We start from the raw sequence: 22,648 nt of genomic DNA, 5'->3' as shown, positions 1-22,648 counted from the left end.
GCTGTTGGCATAGCAATTTAAGCACACTACTAATAAACAGGAGTATACACCTTATTGCAGCGGTTGTGGGTTTGACTCCCAGCCTCGGGCTGTTGCATGTCTGCCCCCACACTCTGCTCCCAATACTTCCTGTCTCTCCTCAGCTATCCTGTGAAATAAAGGTAGAAATGCCCAAAAATATAACTTAACAAAAAAAATCTCACATATTCTCTTTCTTTCTGAAAAATGAAGAATGTCCTGTGGAAAGAGAAAATGTACGACAGCCAGGTGTTTAATTCATTATGAGTGCTTGCTAAATTTAAAAGAAAAGCTTTCATTTTCATTTATTTCACTTGTGGGTGTAGCATGTGAGGTGAAGCTATCTGTGAATGTTTCAGTGTTTACTTGTTGTCCTTGGAGGGCATGAGCCCAGTATGCATTTGATGAACAGTAGTTCACACCGGAAGACAACTGTTTTATAAACTCTCTTACAGTAATGTTTTCTTTTGCACTTTCCTTTTTATTCCAGTATCAAAGAAATACCAACTCCATGATATACTTAAAAAATGTTTATTAGTTTAAAAAGACTTTACAAACCAGTATTAATAACAAGCACTTCCTCTTATAAAAGCACTTGCTAAAATGCAAAAAAACTGAAATCCCGGTCCACCGACCAAAAGCAACGTAACAGTGGAGGGCAGGTCTACAGCTCTGAACCACTTTCAACAAGAGGAAGGGTAAAATCTTCATTAAACACAAACATCAGTGCTAAAGCCAATAAATGCAAACCTTTTCCACAGACACAGTAAAGATAAACATAAAGTGAGAAAACAGATTCAAAAACTGAATATAAATAAGAAAAGTTTGTCTGAATGCTCAATGTCAAACAATTCTCAAAATGAGACATTATATTACAATGATATTAACTGCTTCTGCAGAAGGATTTCAGGATGTATAAAACAACTCAATGTATCAACACATTGATAGAGATTCACTTTACTTCCATTATATCAGGACCTTTATATCACACCTAACAGTTATGGATGGTCTGATCCTCACATCTTTAAATGTGTGCAAATATTTTCAGGGATAATTTTCACTCAAAATCTAATCCCTGAAGGTTTTGGATGGTTGGGTGAAGCTCAATTTTTATAATCATTCACATCATTGTTTTCAGGCCATCTGTATCGTCTATAGTGGTAGGTGATAGTATCCAGTGACACTTAAAATAAAGTATGCTACAAAACACGACAGTGCAAGAGCGATTACTGTGAATTCACAAGATTACGTGGTTTTTAGGGTTAAGTCTTCTGTACAAGCAACACACTTTATAAATATAAGTGAAATAAAAACACACAAGATAATCTGTACAACAAACAAAGTTAGTGTGACTAACAATACGAACAGCACTAAAACAGAAACACAGTATGTGATTGAACTAGTGTTTTTTTCCCCTTGATTTGAACAGTATTTTACTGTTGGGTTCTTAAAAGCTTCAACAGTAGTAAACAAAAACCTTAATATACTCAAATTATTTAATTTTATAACTTCCGGCGCAGCAAATGCAACAATTTCTTTACCACTTTGTTATTCATATTATAATATGTATTTGTTATTGCTGTTTTCAACAGTAACTGGACTAGTATTTCCATCATGTAGGAGATCTATATTAGACACCCAGGATCTAAGTGCGTGTTATTTCAGTTTACATTTAGTGAAATAATTCTGTCTTTGGTATGGACTTAAGGCTCAGAAACTAGAACCCTCACGGGCATCTGTGACTTTTTCACACAGCCCACCATCAGTGTAAAGCAAGACTTCCACATTTGATCAGTGATTAGTTGTTAAACCTCAGTGCATGAATGATACAGTATTCCAAACCAAACTCTTTGCATTTCTGTTAAGAAACAAGTATCTTGGATTGTCAGAGCAGAAGTTTGATTACTACATTGGGAACCAAAGATTTCAAGTTCTTCATGTTGCTAACTTTACAGATAAAGTGATATTCTCTGCTAAATCATCTACTTAGTGCATTCTGTAGTTTCCAAAAGAAGACCTGTAACTCTAAGGTGCAACTTGCCCACCAAACAAGTAATGTATTTACTGAGTGTACGTAAAATGGCTATCATTAAATTTATTATTTTCTAACTGTTCCATATTTATACTTTAAAAGTGCAGGAACATCCCATTCAAAGGGATTTAGTTTCATCTTAGGTTCAGAATTTAATTTAAATACATTTTCCCTTTTCCCTACTGGTTATGAAGGGGTCAAGCCCTCATCTTTCACTGCTCGTCTGATATTCACTTTTCACATATTCATAGAAATGTATCTCACAATGCTCTGTGACATTACTGTCGTAGAAATATCATTTAAATACTCAGTGAATAAATAAAGCTTTTGTCGAGGGCGTAGGGAAGAGCTCATCATTCTTTTGAATGTGTCCCCATTAAACAATTTAGAACCATTAAGGGACTTCTGCCTTTTTTCTATGCAGCATGTTGCTGTTACTTAAAATGTGGATGATACAATTTACAAAGAAAGAAGAGTGCATGTAAATAATAGCAGTTCTTTGAACTTTTGAGTGATATAAACTCAACTCTGTTACAAAATGTGGCTTCAAAAAAAAGTGCAAAAGAGGTCTAATTACATCACTGACTGGGTCCAATATACATCATATTAATTATTATTATTATTATCAGTCACTGGTGACATCTGATCATGAGGATATATCAAATGCATTTACATGGATGAATTTGGTTCTAAATGATAACTCTTTAAACTGAGTGCATACTTTTGAACATATCTTCTTATACGAATGCACTGAATCCAGATATCCTACTCAAACTAGTAAGTACACAGAGCTCAAACCTCTTCGCTCGTCTCACTTTTGATACTTAACATTTGTCATGAATCAGGCGCACATGTTTAATTCACAGCATATTGTTAATCACAGTAAATATATATTCTAGGGTTTTCTCAGAACAGATTATGGCTGTAGTTGCCATAGGCTCAACTAAATGATATATAAAGAGTTACGGCTGACATACATTTCCACAGTGCTTTAACAATTAGAAATCCATGACTCATGATTGAAATGACATATCAAACACTATATATAAAAAGCTGTCTGAGAATTTTAACACAGTCACCTTGGTTTTCATGTTGTAAATGCCTGTGATCAAACAAGGTGAGGCGGTGTTCTCTGATTCGATGGAAATGACCAGCATTTGAATCAGAGCGTTGCAGCATTATTGCAGTTCAGCCTGGCACTTAAACTGGACGAACCTCAACGTATCCAGAGTTACATTATAAAGTGTAAAAAAGGTACAAATAAATAAAACAGACAGCAAATGTTGATTAACTTATCATACACGACTTAAAGAAAACTAACCCATCAACCCAACGGTTGGATGATCTTTGCTTTCTAGCCAGTCAAGCCCGCTTGAATGTGCTGTCTCGCTGGTGATTTGCTGAAACAGTGCATCGTTCACAAACTCCTCCTCTTCCCCGGCAGTATTTTGATATTGCCCTTGCTGCTGCTGGTTGGGGTCGAACAGAAGGTTTGTATCCAGTGCATTAAGGTCATTGATGCTGCTGGAGAGCTCCGATGTCATTCTGATTTCACACGGGAAATCTGCCCCGCCTGACGTTAGCTCCGACACCTGTTCCATGAGCTGACTGCCAGCAGTGAGGCCGTTGTCTGTCAGGAGGTGTTTCACTGAGCTGCTGAAATCACACCGCTGATGCTGCTGGTGATCTTCCTGGCGCTGCTGTGAGCTCAAAGTTAACATCATAGGCCGCGCCTGTTGTCCTTGCTGCTCTCCAGAGACCGTTAGGCCTCTACTATCACTCATCTGTTCATTAACAGCATTTTCCATGAGGTAATTTGGCCTCTGTAAGTTGCACGTGCTGCTGGAGTCAGAGTTCATCATGCTGAGGTGATTGTCGCTGCAGGACAGGTTGTTGTCAGACTCGAGGATCTGGGTGAGGTTCATGCGAGCAGTGTAGCCAGAAGGTAAATTATTAATGCCCAAACCCCGCACAGTATCATCATGACCCCCATCCAGCTTACTTAGAAGGACACTGGTGATGTTTTTGCTGTTGCATTGTTGGCCTGGTGCAGGCAGGACCTCTGTTTGCATCATGACGTTAAGTGGCACAGAATGACTCCTCTGGGCCATGCTGCTCACACCGAGATTAGCCTGAGTGTTTGCAAAGATATTTAACACCTCGGGTGTCACCGGAGAGTTAAAGGGAGACACGACTGAGCGAGGGATATGTGGAAGGTTTCCAGTGTTTCCAGTAAAATTCCTTTGATGCACAGCAGGGCTCACACTGCGACATCGAAAAGCAGGCGAGTTGTTGGTTTTATTATCCAGAGGGGCAGGCACAGCAAATCCTTCCTGCTTTGCCATGTTAGCCACCTGCTGCTGCACAGGAGAGACTGGAGTCAAGCGGCCGAAATGGTTGTCATGGTGCCTCGCATGAGGGACGGCAAAGGCATGAGGTTTTTGAAACTGGTCGCCGATCAAGCCTTGATAGCTGGGGAGGATTCCAACTCCGCTGTTTGACTTGTTTAAGCTCCCACTGCTGCTGTTGTAACTGTTATTCATCCACTCCAGCCTGGTTTTGTCTGGGTGGGTGGCCATCGGTCTCTGCATGGGTTTGACGGGGCTGCTGGAGACGGTGCTGCCGTCATGGAAACCGGTGATGCTAGAGTTGATGGGTGTGAATGCAAATGGATTTCTGCACTCCACTGGACTGGGAGGAACGTTGCTGCTGCAGTTTGAGTGAGGAGTACCGACTGGTGTGTGACGGCTGCTTCCCAGCGCGCTGTCCACTGGGGTAGTGGAGGCGATGCGGGAGCAAGGGCTCTCCCTGGTCAGGCCTGGGGCTCCTCCCATGATTTCTGATGTGGGCGTGGGTGTTGGAGTTTTGATTGGGTTGCTGCTACTGCAACTGCTGCTGCTGTTTGTAGGGTGATAGAATGTAGTCATGGTCTGATTGTTGGATATGACGTTGTCTGACATCACAGCCTGTTGGCCCTGCATTGAAACACAGTCTCCAAACCCCTGCATACTATTGAGTTTCATCTGCTCCTCCATCTGCACCAGCTCCTCCACGATGCTGTCCTGTGTCACGTCATCTTCAAAGGAAAAGTAGTCCATGTCGGTCTGCACGGAGAGCTGGCTCGAAGATGAAACTTGATTGAAGAAATCTAGGGGTTCGGTGGCAGGGTTAGACTGCATATAGGTCTGTTGTTGTTGTTGTTGTTGTTGTTGGTGGTTAGAGTGTGAACTAACGTCACTCCCACCTAGTTGTCTTTGGAGGCTGTGGCTGTTGGGTATGGTCACTGTATGCCCCTGTTGTTGCTGTGTTAATGTCTGACTGACTGTAGGGCTAGTTTCCATAACAGTGGAAGTGTTTTTCCTCTGCATCAAGCTTGATGTTTTGGCAACAGAGTAGAAGCCACTGGCTCTGAAATTGGAAGTGCACAGAGCATGGTCCTGAGACGAAGAATTCATTTTCATCTCTACCTCCCTGGTCACTGGTGCACTTTCAGGTCTAGTTGAAGCTCCTAGCCTGGGGATGTTAGTAAACGTGTTCAGAATCCCATATCCAGGACCTGCAGCCCCCTCTGCTGGCTGCTGGGGAATAAAAGCCCTCTTGACAGGAGAGAGGTCCGGACTGAAGCCTGAGCGCTTCCTGAGGCTTTTAGTGGCAAATAAAACTTCCTTTGCTGATGTGAAACTGCTCCTTTCCCCGATTGACGAAGCTCGGCTGGTGTTCAGTAAAGAAGGAGTGCTGGTATTCTGAGTGGAAGGTGTTAAGTGCATATTATTTGTAGTATTAGCGCTATTATTGCTGCTTTCCACAGCTGCCACAGTGGTAGTGCTTGAGAAGGACTTGGTTTTGCATTCAGTGTTGTTTGGTGTTTCTTCCAGACCAAGGAAGCCTTTGGTCTGAGGTATAGGCACACTGGCAGCCCTCTGTACGGCCCCTCCAGCTCTGTTTGCCACTGCTCCTTGAGTCAAAACTAGACTGTTAGGATTTTGTGTTTGGCTGTTTTTATGTATAGCTTCTACTTCCATTTCAACATCCATGGTAGGTGTGTCAGCAGTCGGTCCAGGCCTGGCCACCAGGGCCAGAGTTGGGACTGCGGAGGTGCTCCTCATGCTTTGATTGTAGCTGATGTCTTCTGCAACCGCGGAGCTGGTGATGCCTGCAGACGCTGGCCGCAGAGTGGTGTTTGTGTAGGAGGTGGTGGTGGTGCTGCTGTTAGGTGTGAGCGATATGGCTGTCATTTTCACCAAACTCACCGGGCTGACATGACAAGTGGTCATCACAGTCTTTATGGGACTGTTGCCGATGATCATTGTTGAGGGTGAGCGCAGAGTAATAGAAGGCGAAGGCTTAGGCAGGATTTGCGCATACCGCTGTCGAGCAGAGCGTTCTCCAGAAGGACTGGCAAGGATATTCTGCGGGGGCTTTGGGCTCTGCCTCACTGCCTGAACAGGCTGGGTCACCATTTGGAAATTAATGGGCAACATTTTGTTCTCCACTGTTCCCATCGGACTGGGGGACATCAGCTGGCGTCCTCTTTGAGCCTGTAGAGAGGGAAGATCAGTCAGACAGAGGAACAACTTAAGTTTTGTTTACAACCTGAAAACATGGTAAGGCATTTCTCCTGCCAATTTAAATAGAATATTTTCAGGTAAATATCACATTCACAATGGGTGAGAATGTCTTTAAGTAAAATCTTTAGTCTTTTACAAGCTGTCAGTTGGCTAAAGAAAGACAGCCCATGTATCTGTTTCAGGAAAGTATTGGATATTCAGATATATCATAATTTTTGTCATGACAGCAACAAATACATTAGGATGTGCCAAAAAAGTGATATACAAAGTGCACTCAGTGAATGATGGACAACCCAAGCAACAAAATAATCTGGATCTGGATAAACTAACCATGTTTACGGGCTGTTTCAAATCTATGAGGTACTAGAATAGAAATGTGGATGTTTTAAGTGCATGAAGGAGAAACAGGACAATTCTCATTGTATTTTTGCATATGTTTGATGTTTCTTCAGGCAGATTTCCCTCCAGTCTAGATTCCTGTTTGTGCTGTTCTCACTCTCAGATGTACATCACTTTAGACAAAAGCATGTACTAAATTAAATTGTAACAGATTCACAAAAGAGGGAATGCATTTTGTTGAATCTAAATGTATGATTTGTTAATCGCATGTGGATGATATATTTAAAGTGTAAGCTATGGCAAATGAATCCACATTTCTGACTTCTTATATCTGATGATTTTGCAGTAATCATTTCAAATTGATCAGGAAAGTCTTTTCCTCCAAGTTATTTGTTAGTTTTGAATAAAAAATTGAGTCACTGACATGTTACAACAATTATTCTCTGAAGTTCGGTTGTTGTGATGTAAAGGTAATAGATGTAAGTTTGAATGCACATTGCATAACCCTTGTTACGTGTATTGTTTGTTTAGAGTGTTTCAGTGTATAATACATTTCAAGGATAAAAGAAAAGGTTACATCTGTTTAAAAATCTAAGAGTGAGACTTTTCTACTCTTTGTGAATTAACTCATTTTCTAAGACTTACTAATATAAAAACAAAAACAGTGAATTGTACCAAAATGAGGTTAAATCAAATTGTGCCCATTGATCTTTTTTTCCCACATTTGCTGCATTTTTATGACTTAGTTATTAGTTAGTAACTGTTATTTCTCTTGATTCATTACAGTGTATAGATGCGAGGAGTCCTGCTTTCTCACCGTGATGGGGCTTTGCACAGCAGCAACCACGATACCAATGGTAGGCTGAGGTGACAGAGGGGCGGGACTGGCACAAGGAAAACCATCATCTGCCTTCTTAGCTTGTCCCTCTCCAGGTGAAGGTGACTGCAGCTTCTGCTCCTGTTGTTTCCTCTGGATTTTCCTCTGCAGCTGCTGCTTTGCATCGATGGAAGGAGAGGACAGCGTGGTCATGTGAGGCTGGAAGGTGTGAGCCTCAGCAGTGGGGACAAACGCTGATACAGTTGGAGGAGTCTGAACCTCTGCAGGAAGGAAAGGGAGGTATTAGTTGTGTATCTTGGTCACTGCTGTATGAAAAAAACGTATAAACCTCATTATCAAAATATATCTTTGTAGTATCTGGGGTTGCATGTCAGGACAGTTTGGCCTGTAGACAACACCTTCAAATGTTATTTCATTGTTTATCTTACTGCATCACTTTAAATGTCGCTAACAGTAATTGTAAACACATTTTACACCAGCCACAATCACATTTGAGACAAAAAATAGTACGCACCAAAAAAATGAGAAATACAGAAATACAGCTAGATAACTTAATAAAACTTTGAATAAAGATATAATCCTTTTTGATTTGTTCTCTCTTGTAGTCTGTTTCTAAGTTGAAAGAGCACTTATTGATTATCTGATACCATTTTGTATACTGTACTCTTGTAAAAGCCCTCTATATACGGTAAATTCGGTCTCAGCAGATGTCTGTCTTACATGAGTCTGGTTCTGCTCAAGGTTTCTGCCTGTTAAAGGAAGTTTGTCCTTGCCACTGTAACTTGCTAAATACTGCAAAGTGATCTGCTCATGGTGGATTAAGATGAGATCAGACTGAGTCCTGTCTGTAAGATGGGACTGGATCTTATCCTGTCTTGATGTTGGGTCTTTGTTCATAATATAACATAAGAGTATGGTCTAGACCTGCTCTGTTTGTAAAATGTCTTGAGATAATGTTTGTTGTGATTTGGTGCTATAGAAATAAAGATTGATTGATATGTTATTTTTTCTTACATAGTGTGTTACATGCATGTTTGACCAACAGAAAGGTAAATGTTTCAGATACTTCTGCCTCAAATTTCAGCCCTCATAAAAAGTTGCAATTGTCCAACTCCATTTGATCTGCAGAGTCCCTCTCTACTTTCAAAAGACAGCTAAAGACCCAGCTCTTTAGGAAGCACTATGCACTTAGCTAGACTGTTCTCCACTGTTGTCCCCAGTGGCAGATCATGTCTTCCAGCTACAGTTGACTCGCACTGTCCTGCTCTACTCTGGGAATCTGTGTTCAGCTCTGGAGTGACCCAGCACTTGGTACTTTGGTAATTATTGTGGTGATGACATGTTAATTGTTGACGATGATAATGGAAGGTCTCAAATTTTTTGGTTGCTTCATTGTAGATGTTCCTTATTTTACACCCAAATTGACGTGAAGCACTTTGTTACTCTGACTGATCTTGTCTCCTCTTGTCTAGATCTTTGCTTGTGTTGCTCTTGTTATGGTATGTACGTCGCTTTGGATAAAAGTGTCTGCTAAATGACATTGTGACATTGTAACATAAAAACGAGCAGCCTGGCTTAGATGAGCAGTTACAGCTATTTTCCACCAGAGGTCACTGCAGACCATTTCCTGCACACAGAATCAGACATGGCCTGAGTCTTACCTGTTGCTGTGCCGGTTGTAATGGTGAGAGCTGCCAGAGACTTGTTGCTGATGTAATGGCTGTCAATAAGGAAGCGAGCCAAGTCCTCCACGGCATCAAACTGACGTTTCAGCACCTTTTGAGCCCACTCGCACACCAGGTCACAGGCTGCAAATCGCACCTCCTCCTTGATGCCGCTCAGCTGCCCCGCTGACTCCAGGAGATCACACTGGAGCTACACACAGAACATAAGAAGTTAAATACATATATGACAAAATATGAGAAGCAGTAGTGAGAGTAATCGAGCAACAGAGAAAAACAAAGAGATAAAGCATGTTATGATGCAAAAAATGTAAATGTGCTTACTGCATCCCCTGTTTTATGGATATCCAGAGTGGGTAGAGATGGCATGTGAACAAAAGGCCTCTTTCTTAGTCCACTGTAGCAATATGTAAGCTGGTGTTAAGATCAACAACATGAATCCAGAAAAAATAACAAATAATGGCAATACACATGGAATAATGACAGTACATGCCCTTATTGATATCTTAAATTGAGCTTATGCACGTAACAAGGATTTATGGTATCTTTTACATCTGATGTGACTGTGATAACAAGTTTTACAGTCTAGGTTCTCATGCTGTGACAGTAATGGATCCTTGAAGTAGCACTCAAACTTGTGTGCGTGTGTGTGTGTGTGTGTGTGTGTGTGTGTGTGTGTGTGTGTTTTATTCTGATTTAAAGCTTTGTCTAAAGTTCTCTGCAGTAAGTGAACATTTAGATGACACAAAAAAAAACAATCACGAGGGCAGGCTTTGTAGTTAAATCATAGTGTTAACCAAAGCCATAAATAACAGAACCAGATGACTTCTCAAGCTTGTTATTAAAGATCAGACTCAGATTGGGGGTGAACTTTGTTATACACCTCAAAATAATGGCACAGTATGATCCTGCACTTAAATCTGTTATCCAAAGTAAATATATGTTGATCTTTATAATCATCCGAGTATCATGAGACGTTCCAACTGTGACTGAAACTTCTTATCAAATTTGGCAAACAACAGTTACCCTGCTTTGCCTCCACTGGCTCCCTGTAAAATACCGCATCACTTATAGCCTCCTCCTCCTCACATACAAATCCCTGCATGCCCTCGCCCCCCAATACCTGGCTGACCTCCTCCACCAACACACTCCATCCCGGAACCTAAGGTCTTCGGACCTAGGTCTCCTCTCCATCCCCCGGACTAAGCTGCGGACCTTCGGGGACAGAGCATTCAGTGTGGCAGCCCCTACTCTGTTGAACTCTCTCTTTCCCAACATCCACAGCGCCCCAACCCTGGACAGTTTTAAGCACCTTTTCCTCAAGGCCTTTCCCCATTAGATATCCCCCCCTACCCCCCAGACCCCCTACCTGACCCTGTGAAGCGACCTTGGGTTTCTTGAAAGGCCCTATATAAATATCAGTTATTATCATTATTGTTATTGTTATTGATATTATTATTATTATTATTATTATTAAGTCTATACATTGTAATAATTTATTCTCATACTGTGGTATTAAAGTGTTTAGGCAAAAAAACTACTGCCGATTAAATTTCTATACATTCAACATGTTGACAGTAATCCAATTATTTGATGATGGAACTATTGCACAGAGGAGTAATTAATTCAAGCTACTTTAAGTTTTCTATTTTTATGAAAGAGGAGGAAGAATTACTTCAACAGGAAAACATTTCAAGTTTTTTTCACACTGTAACTCATAAGAGAATAATGTATGATCTCACCCAACACCATGGTATTTTTGTAAACCTAAATGACAAGAGGTCACGCAATGAAAAAAAAAAAAGACACAATCGCGTCATGAAGGTCAAAATCACAGACCCCCTCTGGGGGGCCTCACTGTATTATGCTTGTGCTTCTGAGGCAGAGGGGGGACTTTATTTCATTTCACATCTATATTTAGAGAGCTTATGAACTGCCACAGCAGATGGTCTGTGACCAGAGACAGAGGGCAGACAGTTTAAACCCATTCCAGTAAAGGATATTTAGATTTCCCTCTCATGCCAAGTCGACGCGCTTTCATGTTGGGGAAGACATTCTTCATCATTTTTCCAAAGTCTGCAGCACTGAGCGGGTGGTAGTTCAGATTGTCACAGAAGCTCCTGAAACACATTAAAGACAGAATGAATCAAACAGATAATAAAGAATTAACTAAACAGTACTGTCAGTTCTTAATCAAACCACAGTGTATGTCCTGAATCCTTACACCATATCACCAAACTGAGCTATCAATGTTTGAATCCCCTGTCTAAGGTCAGGTCATGAGAGTATTAAATGACCATGACTTTTATTCTCCAATTCAAAGCAACCTTTTTGTGTGTTAAGATTTGATAAACCAATGAAAGGAGCTCTGGAAGACAATTATCTCCCGACTCTGCAGCTCCCCTCAGTGCAGCGTCTTAGTGTCTTTGAGCTCATTGTTTTGTCCACTCCAGAGGTTCTCCTCAGTGTTCCAAGAAGAAGCTTTCTCAAGCAAACACAGATTTGATAAACCCACTGCAACCATCAAAAGGTGTTATAATCAGAAGCTGGCGGAGACCAAAACACTGAGCTAAAAGAGAGTGTTAGTCAGATGTACACTCAAAACAAATGATAAACAAATTAACGTGTTGTTTTGTAACTGCTAGATGAGTCAATAAGCAACTCTATGAAGAAATATTCACAGTATAACACCTCTGATAAGAGAAAAATGTCACTGTTGTACTGACATCCTGGTGTTCCCTCCCTAAGTGGCTGGAAAAGTCAGCTAATGCAGGTTTAAGAGTATAATAAGTAAAGTTAAAGGGTGTGGAAATGCAACACTAGAGTTTAATAGCAGCTCACACTTTGACACATTTGTAAATGAGAACATGCAAAGTACTCTGAGTGACACACATACCCGACATTCCCATCTAATAGAAAGCACTTAGTACTTCTGTAATGTGTTAATATCAGCTTTTAAATGCAAGACAAACACCCCGTTTAAGACTTTATAAAAGTTTATGGAGTCTTTCTTCTTGTCTTTTTCAAACACTTTGTATAAAAATAGTGTTTGAAAAAAGATAATGTTGTCTTTATATAATGCAAAATGTTTTGAAGCACATATCGTCTCTTTAAAGCCTTTTCACCTGTCTATCCGAAAGGCGCCAATATTTCTGGAGGCCACTATATTTCTGATCTGGTGGAGTTAAAAAGACAGTTACATAACACTGTCAGAACATTTCAATGGCTGTCTCAGACTTTCCATTCTAATATTACCAACACATGTTGCTCTCTGTGATTCCCATGCCGGCTGCGTCTATTTATACAGACGCTCCGGCCACCAGAGTAAGAATCTCACACATTAGAAGCTGTATCCATTCAAAGGTCCAAGTCCAATGAAAAAAAAAGTCCAAATACACAGTGAAGTCTACTGTTCAGTAATTCAAAAGAAACAAACAGATTTCTTTTTTGATAGCTTTGAGATTGACAGCTAAATCTCAACTTGAAATGGATTAGTTATGAAGCTCACACAAATACATACTTTCTTATATATACTGTATCAAACACAGGACCCTGTTTGAACTTACTTGTATTCATCGTAAACTTCCTGTTTGGGAAGAGAAGTCTCTGGGTATTCCTCTAAATAGTTGCGGATCCAGTTGAACGCATGCATCTGCTGCGTGCGGCTTGATGACAGGGCGCTCTGGTCACTGAGAAGATATGTGGATTATTAATCGACTGAATAAAACAACAAAAGCTGCAACACTCAACTGACCCAGGCACTTTAGCCAAGACAAGAACATCCTTGTGTGTGTGTGTGTGTGTGTGTGTGTGTGTGTGTGTGTGTGTGTGTGTGTTTGTGTTTGTGTTTTTCTTTATAGATTAGATTAAATGAGATTCAATTTATTGTCATTGAGCATGTCACAGGTACAAGCAATGAAATAAAGATAGCATCTAACCAGAAGTGCTTAGCAGTAAGTTAAATAACATGAATAATACAGAATATACAAATATGACGGATGAATAAATATGATATAATATGTATCTACATGAATGACTAGACTATATATGTACAGTAGTGCAATAGGGATTAAAAGATATTTACATTTTACAGTTTTTACATTTTAAAGTTTGTGCGGAATGAATAAATGAATGAATGTACAGGATGGAAAGTGCAGTACATTTTTGTACCATTCACAGATAAACCTCCTGTCATAGCAGCTGTTTTCTTACCTTTTATCAGGGCTAGCACTGGGACCAGAAGGCAACTTAAGGTAGAGGTAGAGTTTTTCAATGTCAGAGAACTTCTCCACATCTTGCTGTAGATAAGAAAAGAAGAGTTTTAATATTTTGCCTCTCCTTCTTCAACACAAAGTAGTACCTAAAGAAGGGGTAATATTGTCACAGCTAAAGAGCAAAAGCATAATGAAAGTGAGAGTGATGTTTGAAAGTTCCCTATAGTGAGGAGAATGATTATGTTATTTGTTTAGGGGGTGCTGGTTTGGCTCTGTAAGTAGAACAGTCGTCCCAAACGCAGAGGCCACAGTCCTCAATGCATCAGCTATAAGTTTAAACTCCCAGCATTCAAAACCTTGCAAAACTTTGATGCATACCCCACTCTCTTCTCCCCACATTTCCTGTCTCTCTTCAGCTGACCTACAGTATTTACCATAACCTGAAAGATTGACAAGTTGGGTTTTTTTTGTACAAATATGCATGGTTCCCAGAGGATGAATCTTAATGACTTGTAGTTTGATGGCTTTCTTTAACACTGCGAGCACCTTGACTTTTAGTACTTTTGAGTAAAATATCTCAGCAACTGTTTGAACGACTGTCATGAACTTTGGCTCAAATGATTGTGTCGTCTGCAGCTTGGATAGAAATAATGCCTTTCATAAAATGTTGAAGAGCCTGAACTAATGACATTCACATCAGCATCAGCTGTAGTTTATGTGTAACCAATGTCATGATACTGACATGACACCATGCCCAAACTAAAGTGAGCATTGTAAACGTCATACCTGCTAAGCATCATTGTGGCTTGGGCTAATTTAACTTATTTCGTGTCTTTAAAAGTACTTCTATACCTTTCTTTGTACAGATAATATTTTTATTCTTTATTTAGAATTTTTACATTAGAATTTAGGTTTCTTTATTTACTGTCCTTACTGTCTTATTGTGTCCTTACTGTCTTGTTGTCAAGTACCAGTGTTCCATTCACCATGTCAAATTCCTTGTGTGTGCAAGCTCACTTGGCAATAAAAGCTTTCTTAAATCTTGAATCTTGAATCTAACTACGAGCATGTTAGCTCACTGGTGTTAGCGTTTAGCTCAAACAATCTAGACACAGTCAGTTGTGGCTGAAGATTACACATTAGAAAATGACAGAACTATGGAGTTGAGGAGTACGTATGTTTTAGTTCATTGGACTGCTCTAACTCACTCTTCATTTCTGCTTGAGGCTTCATTAGTGACTACTAGCATAACATCAAAGGTTTTAAAGAATGATAAATGAAATAAAACAGCTTCTCTGGTTCAGCTGCATCAATTCATGGAGCCTTTTTTAAAAACTGTCCATCTTGAGTCTAAAATTGTACCAGAGCAAAGCTAGATGGAATATCTTTTGAGCTAATTTTGAATTAAGACTAAAACGCAATGTTTGGTATTGATTATGAATAACACCACAGCTCATAAACAAACCATCCTCACTATGTAGCATTCAGCTCAGAGCGAGAAACATAAATAAGTTGAAGTTTAAGCCTGGCAGTGTATAGGTATGAAATATAAATATAATGAACCCATTGAGACATTAAGTGAAGCCACACAAGCATGTGCCTGCATACAGAGTGAGTGGCTGCAGACTGACACAGAGACAGAACAGAGGAGCGTGTAAGGTGAACTAAAATCCTCTGCTGTTAGTCCTTTTGCCGAGACAGCTCACTGCACTCTGAGAGTACAGACACACATGTCTTCACTCGGAAATATTCACTCTCTCAATTGGCTCCTAAGAATAAATGCTGTCCTGTGTGTCTTCTCTCTTTAACTACTTGGTTGTTAGGGAACAACAGCTCACACAGACACAGAGCCGCCATGAGGAGTACATCTAAATAAAAGACATTTCCATAAATAACAGCTGTAGATTCTTTAATTAAGTCTCGCTTAAACTTTGGTGTTCTTCATGCAGATTACGCTGTTAGTCGTTTTAGTGTGATTCACCACCTGGAACTGTCTGTATGTTACTGTGTCATCAGCTCTCCAGAGTGAACCCACTTTACCTTGACACAAGATGTTACCAGCATCAGACCGCAAGCTTTATGCAGAGTTCATTTCAGTAGTTCAATGTTAACTTGCAGATGGTGTCCTTGAACCCTTAGAGGTAAGCAGTTCCTCACACAACATGCTCTGTGACAGCAGTTTGAATTTGTTCCATCTCATTGTAGTGTAAATGTCATACAACTAAAGCTGATAGTTTGGCATTAATATACTATTTGCCAACATAAGCATGTCACAGATATTTTATTAACAGAATTTAGGAGTAAAGACCAACATAAAATAATTTTCTGATGAGATTTGAGGGTTTTTTTTCCAGAAAATTGTACTCCTATGACCTTGAAGATGAGTGACACCAGAAGAATCTGCTCTAGCTGAGTTTGAGGCAACAAAAGGTTGTCTAAGTGAGCTGCTTCAATGAACCAAAAAAAAGAAAAACAACATTCAACTATCTCATAAAAGTTACTACTGCAGAACAGATCCCTTACTTCTCAACCCAGTGGATAAAAATCCACAACAGGGCTGTGCTTGATTTGGGACTGAAGTGCGATGCAGCCTGATGCTGTGTTACATTCAGAGTTGGATACTATTTGATTTCTATCTGCTGAAGGTGAGGCTGGAACTTGTACTTAGTTAGGTTAGCATAATGGCTAGAAATTAGTTGAAATAGCTTGGGTTAGTCACAGAAGGTAACGCAATCCACCTGTTGGACTCTTGTAACTTAATCAGAAATGTGACATTTATTTTTTGTCAAAGGCACATGAAAAATAGCCTTTTTGGTGGGGGCTGATCAGAATCAGACAGACTTTATTTTGAGGGAAACTGAGATGTTGCCAGACCAGTTTTACCTACTGTTAAAATCTCTTTACTCATTATAAATCAATGCAACGTGGATGTGGCTGGATGGTAGAGTCAAAGTGATCTTGAGCAAGATACTTAACCCCAAACCTGCCCCCTTGCTGTGCCAGCAGTTGTGAATGGGATTAGTTAACGCTGATGTTTGCTTTACATGGCAGCCACTGCCATCAGTGTGGGAATGGGTGAATGTGACATGTAATGTAAAAGAGCTTTGAGAGGTCTTGACTAGAGAAAGTGTTATATAAACACAGTTTATTTATTCAGCTATGCAAAAAAACAAAAGCCTATAGCCGAGGGATAGGGAATAGAGAATAATTGTCTCAGCAACAAGCAGTTGATCACTCAGAATGACCCTCATAAGAAGAGCTATTATTCCCCACTACAGGAGTGGGAAGAGTACCAGTAGGTCACTGGTGACACACATTTCTGCATTTCTAAATGTCTTCTCAAAGTGTACAAACTGCCGTGCAGTTAAGAGAGAGATAACTTACGATGATACGACTGGTACATCAATTGATTCACCAACCAAAAAATATAGCCAGCTAGCTTGATCGCTTATATAAAGCACAAACACCAAATAAATATGGTCCTAGCTTGAGAAGCAGCCTGTTTTTATTACACGTGGTGATAAATGACAATTTTTAAAGTTTTATGATGCAAATGTTTCCACTGCATCTCAGAGGTTAAACAATTAACAGAATAAATCATAATCAAATCAGCACTTCATCACATCTTCTGTCCAGCATATTTCTACAGTGGGGTGTCCCATTAAACAGGCGTCCTCTGGAGCTGACGCAGTTTGCATAATACACTGATTGGTACAACATTCATAGAGAAGACAACTATATGATGCTGGTTTACTGAAAGAATATCTGACCTATTCTTGACACTGGCGTCAGGGGTTAATCCCTCGTCATCATTCATAGAGGCTCACCACACATCCCTATCTGTGTCCCTGAATTCAGCGGCCCCTCCCACAGACTTCACACTGACCTTACATCCTGTGGATTATCACTTCTACTCCATTCTGGGATGGTTTACCAGTCTTAACCCCCCTTGATTAAAAAAAGCAATAATAATAAAATAGAAAAAGAGTGCTTTGAGAGCTAGGACTCCTTAAAGACCTTTTTAAATGCTCCAGAAGTCAGTGGATTCTTTAGTTGTCCATGATACGGCCCCCTTTCTTTGAGATAGTACCAAAAAAAAAAGTCCATCACAAAAATAATCTGTTTCATTTCCTCATGGCTTGAACCACAATTTAATCACAAATGAAACATGTTTTAAGGATGAACAGACAAAAAAGTTTTTCTTTAAATTGCTGTTACTGGGTCAGAAACATGTCAAGACTACTCACCAGAATGTTTTCCACCTTTGATTGAACGGATTTGCTGCGAAACAGAGACAAAGTATAAATTAGTATTGAAGCTGTTGTAACATGAGTGCTTGTGTCAAAGTGTATTTATTTATAAAGCAGAGAAATGTTTGGTATGTGTCGACCCGCCCTGCAGCATCTTTCAGGTCATATATCCCACGCCAGGAACATATGTTGTCATATGTAAAAAACAGAGAGAGAGAGAGAGAGAGAGAGAGAGAGAGAGAGAGAGAGAGAGAGAGAGAGAGAGAGAGAGAGAGAGAGAGAGTGTGGTAACATTGTCTTTGACAGAAGGACTTTTATTCACAAAAGGGCAGAGTTTTTTAAATGCACAGGCACAAAGTAAATACACTATTTCTTTTTATGCCTTCTTCATTTCTTTATATATGTTTTTAGAAATAAATAAGACTTTTATCAAGCTCCCAAATGTTTGATGTATTTTCTGTTGTTATCTACATACGTGTGCCCCCTGTGCATTCTCTAGGCCATTCACATCCAAACTGTTAACAACATGCAAATACAAAGTTCTGACAAAGTCTGCAAAGCAAATTATTTTAACTAAAGCAAATGTCACGTGTAATTCAGGCAAAACAAACATTACAGAACACTCATCCAAAATCTCTGGACTGATTTACAGTAAACAACGAAAGAACCACAATGAGTCACACCAGATACGTGTAACACCTCTCCATGTCTAGGTCTTAATTGGCAGACAGGTCAAGTTGTTGTTGACAGTGAGACAGAAGGCAGGTTGAATGCAGAGAAAGGTCAGAATCAGGGGACACTCTAAGTCCACGACAGGAACAGTTCACTTTAATTCTCTGTTACCAGGGGGGCTGGGGATTTCCCAGTGCGGGAAAGGCCGTCATTAAGCTGTTTGTGAGCAGATTTGGCAGCCAGGTCAACTCAACGACACCTGAGACTGAAATCAGTAAATGTAACAAAGACTGAGATGCTTTTAATCACAATGTGGGGATGTACACTCTTAGAAGGTTCAGCCTCTGATTGGATATCTTGAATGAAAATCAGCTTTCTCCACTTTCTGATTATGACTACATATAATGGTGAGCTGATGGTGCAAATGAACTTCCTGACCCTAAGACTGTCTCACTCTGCCACAGACGTCTCAGGAGCAGGTCGTCAAGGTGAACGTCAACATTCATGCTCTAATCCTCTTAAAGGGTTAAAGATATTGGGGGCAGGACAAATCGGGGGCATAGGGTTGCACATGTAGGGTGGAGATACATCTGCTGATATTTTGGGAGGAGGATAGAATTGTCCCCATAATAATCAAGCAAACTATCAATACTGAAGCTAGCTCCAGGCACAAACATGTGTGTGTGAGTGTGTCTCTCTCTGTTGATTTCAACAGAAAAAATACTACCTGGTGCCCGGTACTTAATTTCCTGTGTCTGCACTGATGTTGAGAGTATATGTCTTCTCTTCTAAGAGCAAATATATATATCAAGGGTGAATTTAATATTCAGGTCTTCTTGCAGACATTTCAGCTTGAACTATTGTGCTTTCCAGAGTTGAGCCTTGTGACATTTCATTCCTGTATGACATATGAGTAGTGGTGCTTGACTTCTTTCTCATTCAGACACAAAACATGACATTTTCAGAAAGAACACGGCCTTAAATAGCAGTCACCACAGACAGCGAAACAACGGCTGTTAAAACATGTGGTTCAATGTGGTAAAAGATCAATAGTGGAAAAGTGTTTATTGTTTAAGCAGAGGCACCAGAGTGAAGAAAACTATCATACAGGTAATGGTGTGAGAGTAATTTGCTTAAATAGAATGACATCATAGTTTTATCTGGTATGACCAGTCAAGTCAATTCACCACACTTGAGTACTTCTGGTTTATGAATGCCTGCAGTGTTTTGATAATGGAAATGGAGGGAAGTGAGTTGGAGTGCAGTCAGAAAGACTTAAGGTGGTTACTAATGTGATGGTTCCTTTAACCAATCAGTAACAAAGAGATGAGTAGGCAGATGTGAGGTAAATTACAGACCCTGTTAGACTTACATGATTGTACACTATAATGTTGGATTAACATTAAGTGTTCATTTGAATGTTGTAACGTCAGCAGCACTTTAATGTTTATGTAAAGCATTGCATGCTCATTTTTCTTAAGCTGATCCTATGTTTATGCACTTAAAATCTAGGTGACCGTAACTGTCATTAACCCTCCTGTTATGTTCGTTTCTCTGGAACAGCAATAATGTTCCTGGGTCAATTTGACCCGGGGCATGTTCAATTATCCAAAAGTGACAGAACCCCAAAAAATCCTAATACAGATCTTTTTTTTAACTCCATTACTAACCATTTAAAACAAGATTTGGTCTATTGGTGTTCTTTAATTCTCACAGATCATGGTTCAATGGAGATAACTCACCCGTTTTTCATTTAAATTCATCTTAAAACTTTTTTTTAACGTACATTGGAAAGCCCTAAATATAAATACCATAGTTTTACATGGCAATATATTTTTGTTTATTTTATTTTAAATTTTTATTTTTTTTATTTGTATGAAGTGATGTTGATAAATTAACAAGTCACCTCTACTGTCACATGCTGCCCAGATTGTTATGCTGCATTTAGCTGGTTAGGAAGGCATATATTGACTAAAATAGACTTTAAAAAGGGTCAATTAAACCCGCAACATAACAGGAGGGTTAATAAAGCAGGGTGAAAGGTGCCATATAATGGGAAAGGAGTACTAGATGCACAAAATTGTGATAAGTCAAGAACAAGTACCTCAGGGTGACGTGATCAAACAATTCTGACTCCAAGAAAAACATTATAGCTTAGCATTAACAGACCAGCCCAACAACATACTTCCACAACACTGCAGTTCACTCTGTAAGAGAGGGATATATCTGAACAACTCTCCTAAAAGTTCAACAGAAGATTGAGAGACCATGTGCTATATTTATTCACCAAAAACTCAATGAAAACAGAGAGTTGACGGCCCCACAGAGTCCATCCTTCACTCCTCAGCCTGGACGACATAATCACAATCCAACTGAAGACATCACCAAGCAAAGTGTGAGTGCTCTGGACTCTATGCTTGGAAACTGGATATAAATAAATAAATAAATATTTAAAGCTCCTTGGTGGTGAAATGTGAGTGCGTAAGGATTGTGCTGAAGAATCTCTGTGGAAAATATTGTGCAGAGGCAAAAGAGTGTAGTTTACTTTCTTCAGTGCCACTTTTTTCTTCTTTACTTTAGAACAATGATGCCCTTTTTTAAAAACTTTTTAAAAATGCAATCACGTTACTTCAATTGCTTTGTAATTCTCCATCTATAGGTTACCTGAAACATCTATAACATATGATGCAATGCTGCACATTAAACCATCACACAGTAGCCTATGGCTATACTGGCTTCAAATAGAACAAGTTATAACAGCTTGCAACATAAATAGAGTACAATACTCAGAAGGGGCTCAACAGAATCCAAGCAGCACTGATTACTCTGTTACACATGTAAATCCTGATTTATGTTTGCATATAGGAAACGGTTTGCATGCAGGTCCATTGGGCTACTTGTTATATATCTATAATATGATACCATACCTGCATTGAGCAAACGGTGTTGGTATTAACTTAATAATCAAACGCACTCTGTATATAATATTGCATGTTGAGTGATCTCACTATAACATCAAAGCCTGTGCCGAATAGCATGTGAACACCTCCTCACCAGATGGAGTTCTTGATCCGGAGCTGCAGGGCACTGGCTTCAGCGCCCTGCAGCCCGGGGAGCAGGCCGGGCAGGCTTCCCCTCGCCCCCTGGTCCGGCTGAGGCTGGGGGTCCTCTTCGGCCATACCGGTGGGCTTTGAGACCGGATTGCACTGGACTCGACTGGACGGGAGGCGTGGATGATGGGTGTACTCTCCCTGCAGTGTTAAGCGACATGGACCAGAGGACGTTGCGATGCTAACGGGACAGCAGCGCGCCCTGTTGTTGTTGTTGTTACCGCCCAGTCCTCCTCCGACATCGCTCGCTCTAAGTCCGCACACTTGGTGAATTAAAGAGGCTGTGTGCAGCAAAACTACAAGTCACCCTCGGGGCCAGGTGATGCATGGATATAAATACGGATGTAGCCAGTACACAGACAGCTAAAAACAACTAGCTCGTCCCTCCAGTGCGCTGAGCCCCTCACGTTATGGGATTTCTGTGCATGTGCATGGTGAGTAGTAGCTGTTGGCCAAACGCATGCGCACTAAGACCCCCAGAATTAACAACAACATCTGAGCATAACACCTAGCCCACCAGAACACCTTACTATTGATGAAGGTTTTATCTTGCAGACCGGGTAGTAAAACAAAATATTTTATCAAAGCATATTATTACTTCTTATAGTCATTATTACTAATGTTATATTTATTTATTCAATTTTAAATGGATTACCTGTTGTCCAGAATCCCTACAGCAGGTGTGTCAAACTCATTTCAGTTCAGGGGCCACATACATCCAAGTTGATCTGGAGTGAGCTGGACCAGTAAAATCATAACATAATAACCTATAAATAACGACAATCAAATTTTTCCCTTGTTTTACTGCAAAAAAGCTGAAGTAAATTCTGAAAATGTTCACATTTGACTAACTTTTTCTTTTTCTTTACAAAAACAGCTGTTGTATTTTTCCGCTATAGTGAGTCTCATAGTGGGGCAAAATATC

The 22,648-nt window shown here is 40.0% G+C and overlaps 1 protein-coding gene across 1 annotated transcript; it reads right to left on the bottom strand.

The window, feature by feature from the left end:
* Positions 1-533: 533 nt before the first annotated feature.
* On the bottom strand, positions 534-22,145 carry LOC117809374 (DNA-binding protein RFX7-like). The gene is made up of 9 exons (XM_034678940.1): positions 21,668-22,145; positions 17,939-17,972; positions 13,690-13,775; positions 13,044-13,166; positions 11,481-11,597; positions 9,802-9,886; positions 9,457-9,670; positions 7,775-8,055; positions 534-6,588 (listed from the first exon to the last, which is right to left on the bottom strand). Exons 1-9 carry the CDS (start codon positions 21,790-21,792, stop codon positions 3,367-3,369), a joined length of 4,287 nt encoding a protein of 1,428 aa, XP_034534831.1. The 5' UTR covers positions 21,793-22,145; the 3' UTR covers positions 534-3,366.
* Positions 22,146-22,648: the final 503 nt, after the last annotated feature.

This window comes from Notolabrus celidotus, chromosome 3, assembly GCF_009762535.1.
Source record: "Notolabrus celidotus isolate fNotCel1 chromosome 3, fNotCel1.pri, whole genome shotgun sequence".
Lineage (NCBI taxonomy): Eukaryota > Metazoa > Chordata > Actinopteri > Labriformes > Labridae > Notolabrus > Notolabrus celidotus.
The sequence above is the reverse complement of the archived record's forward strand: the minus strand, read 5'-3'. Positions and strand labels throughout refer to the sequence as shown.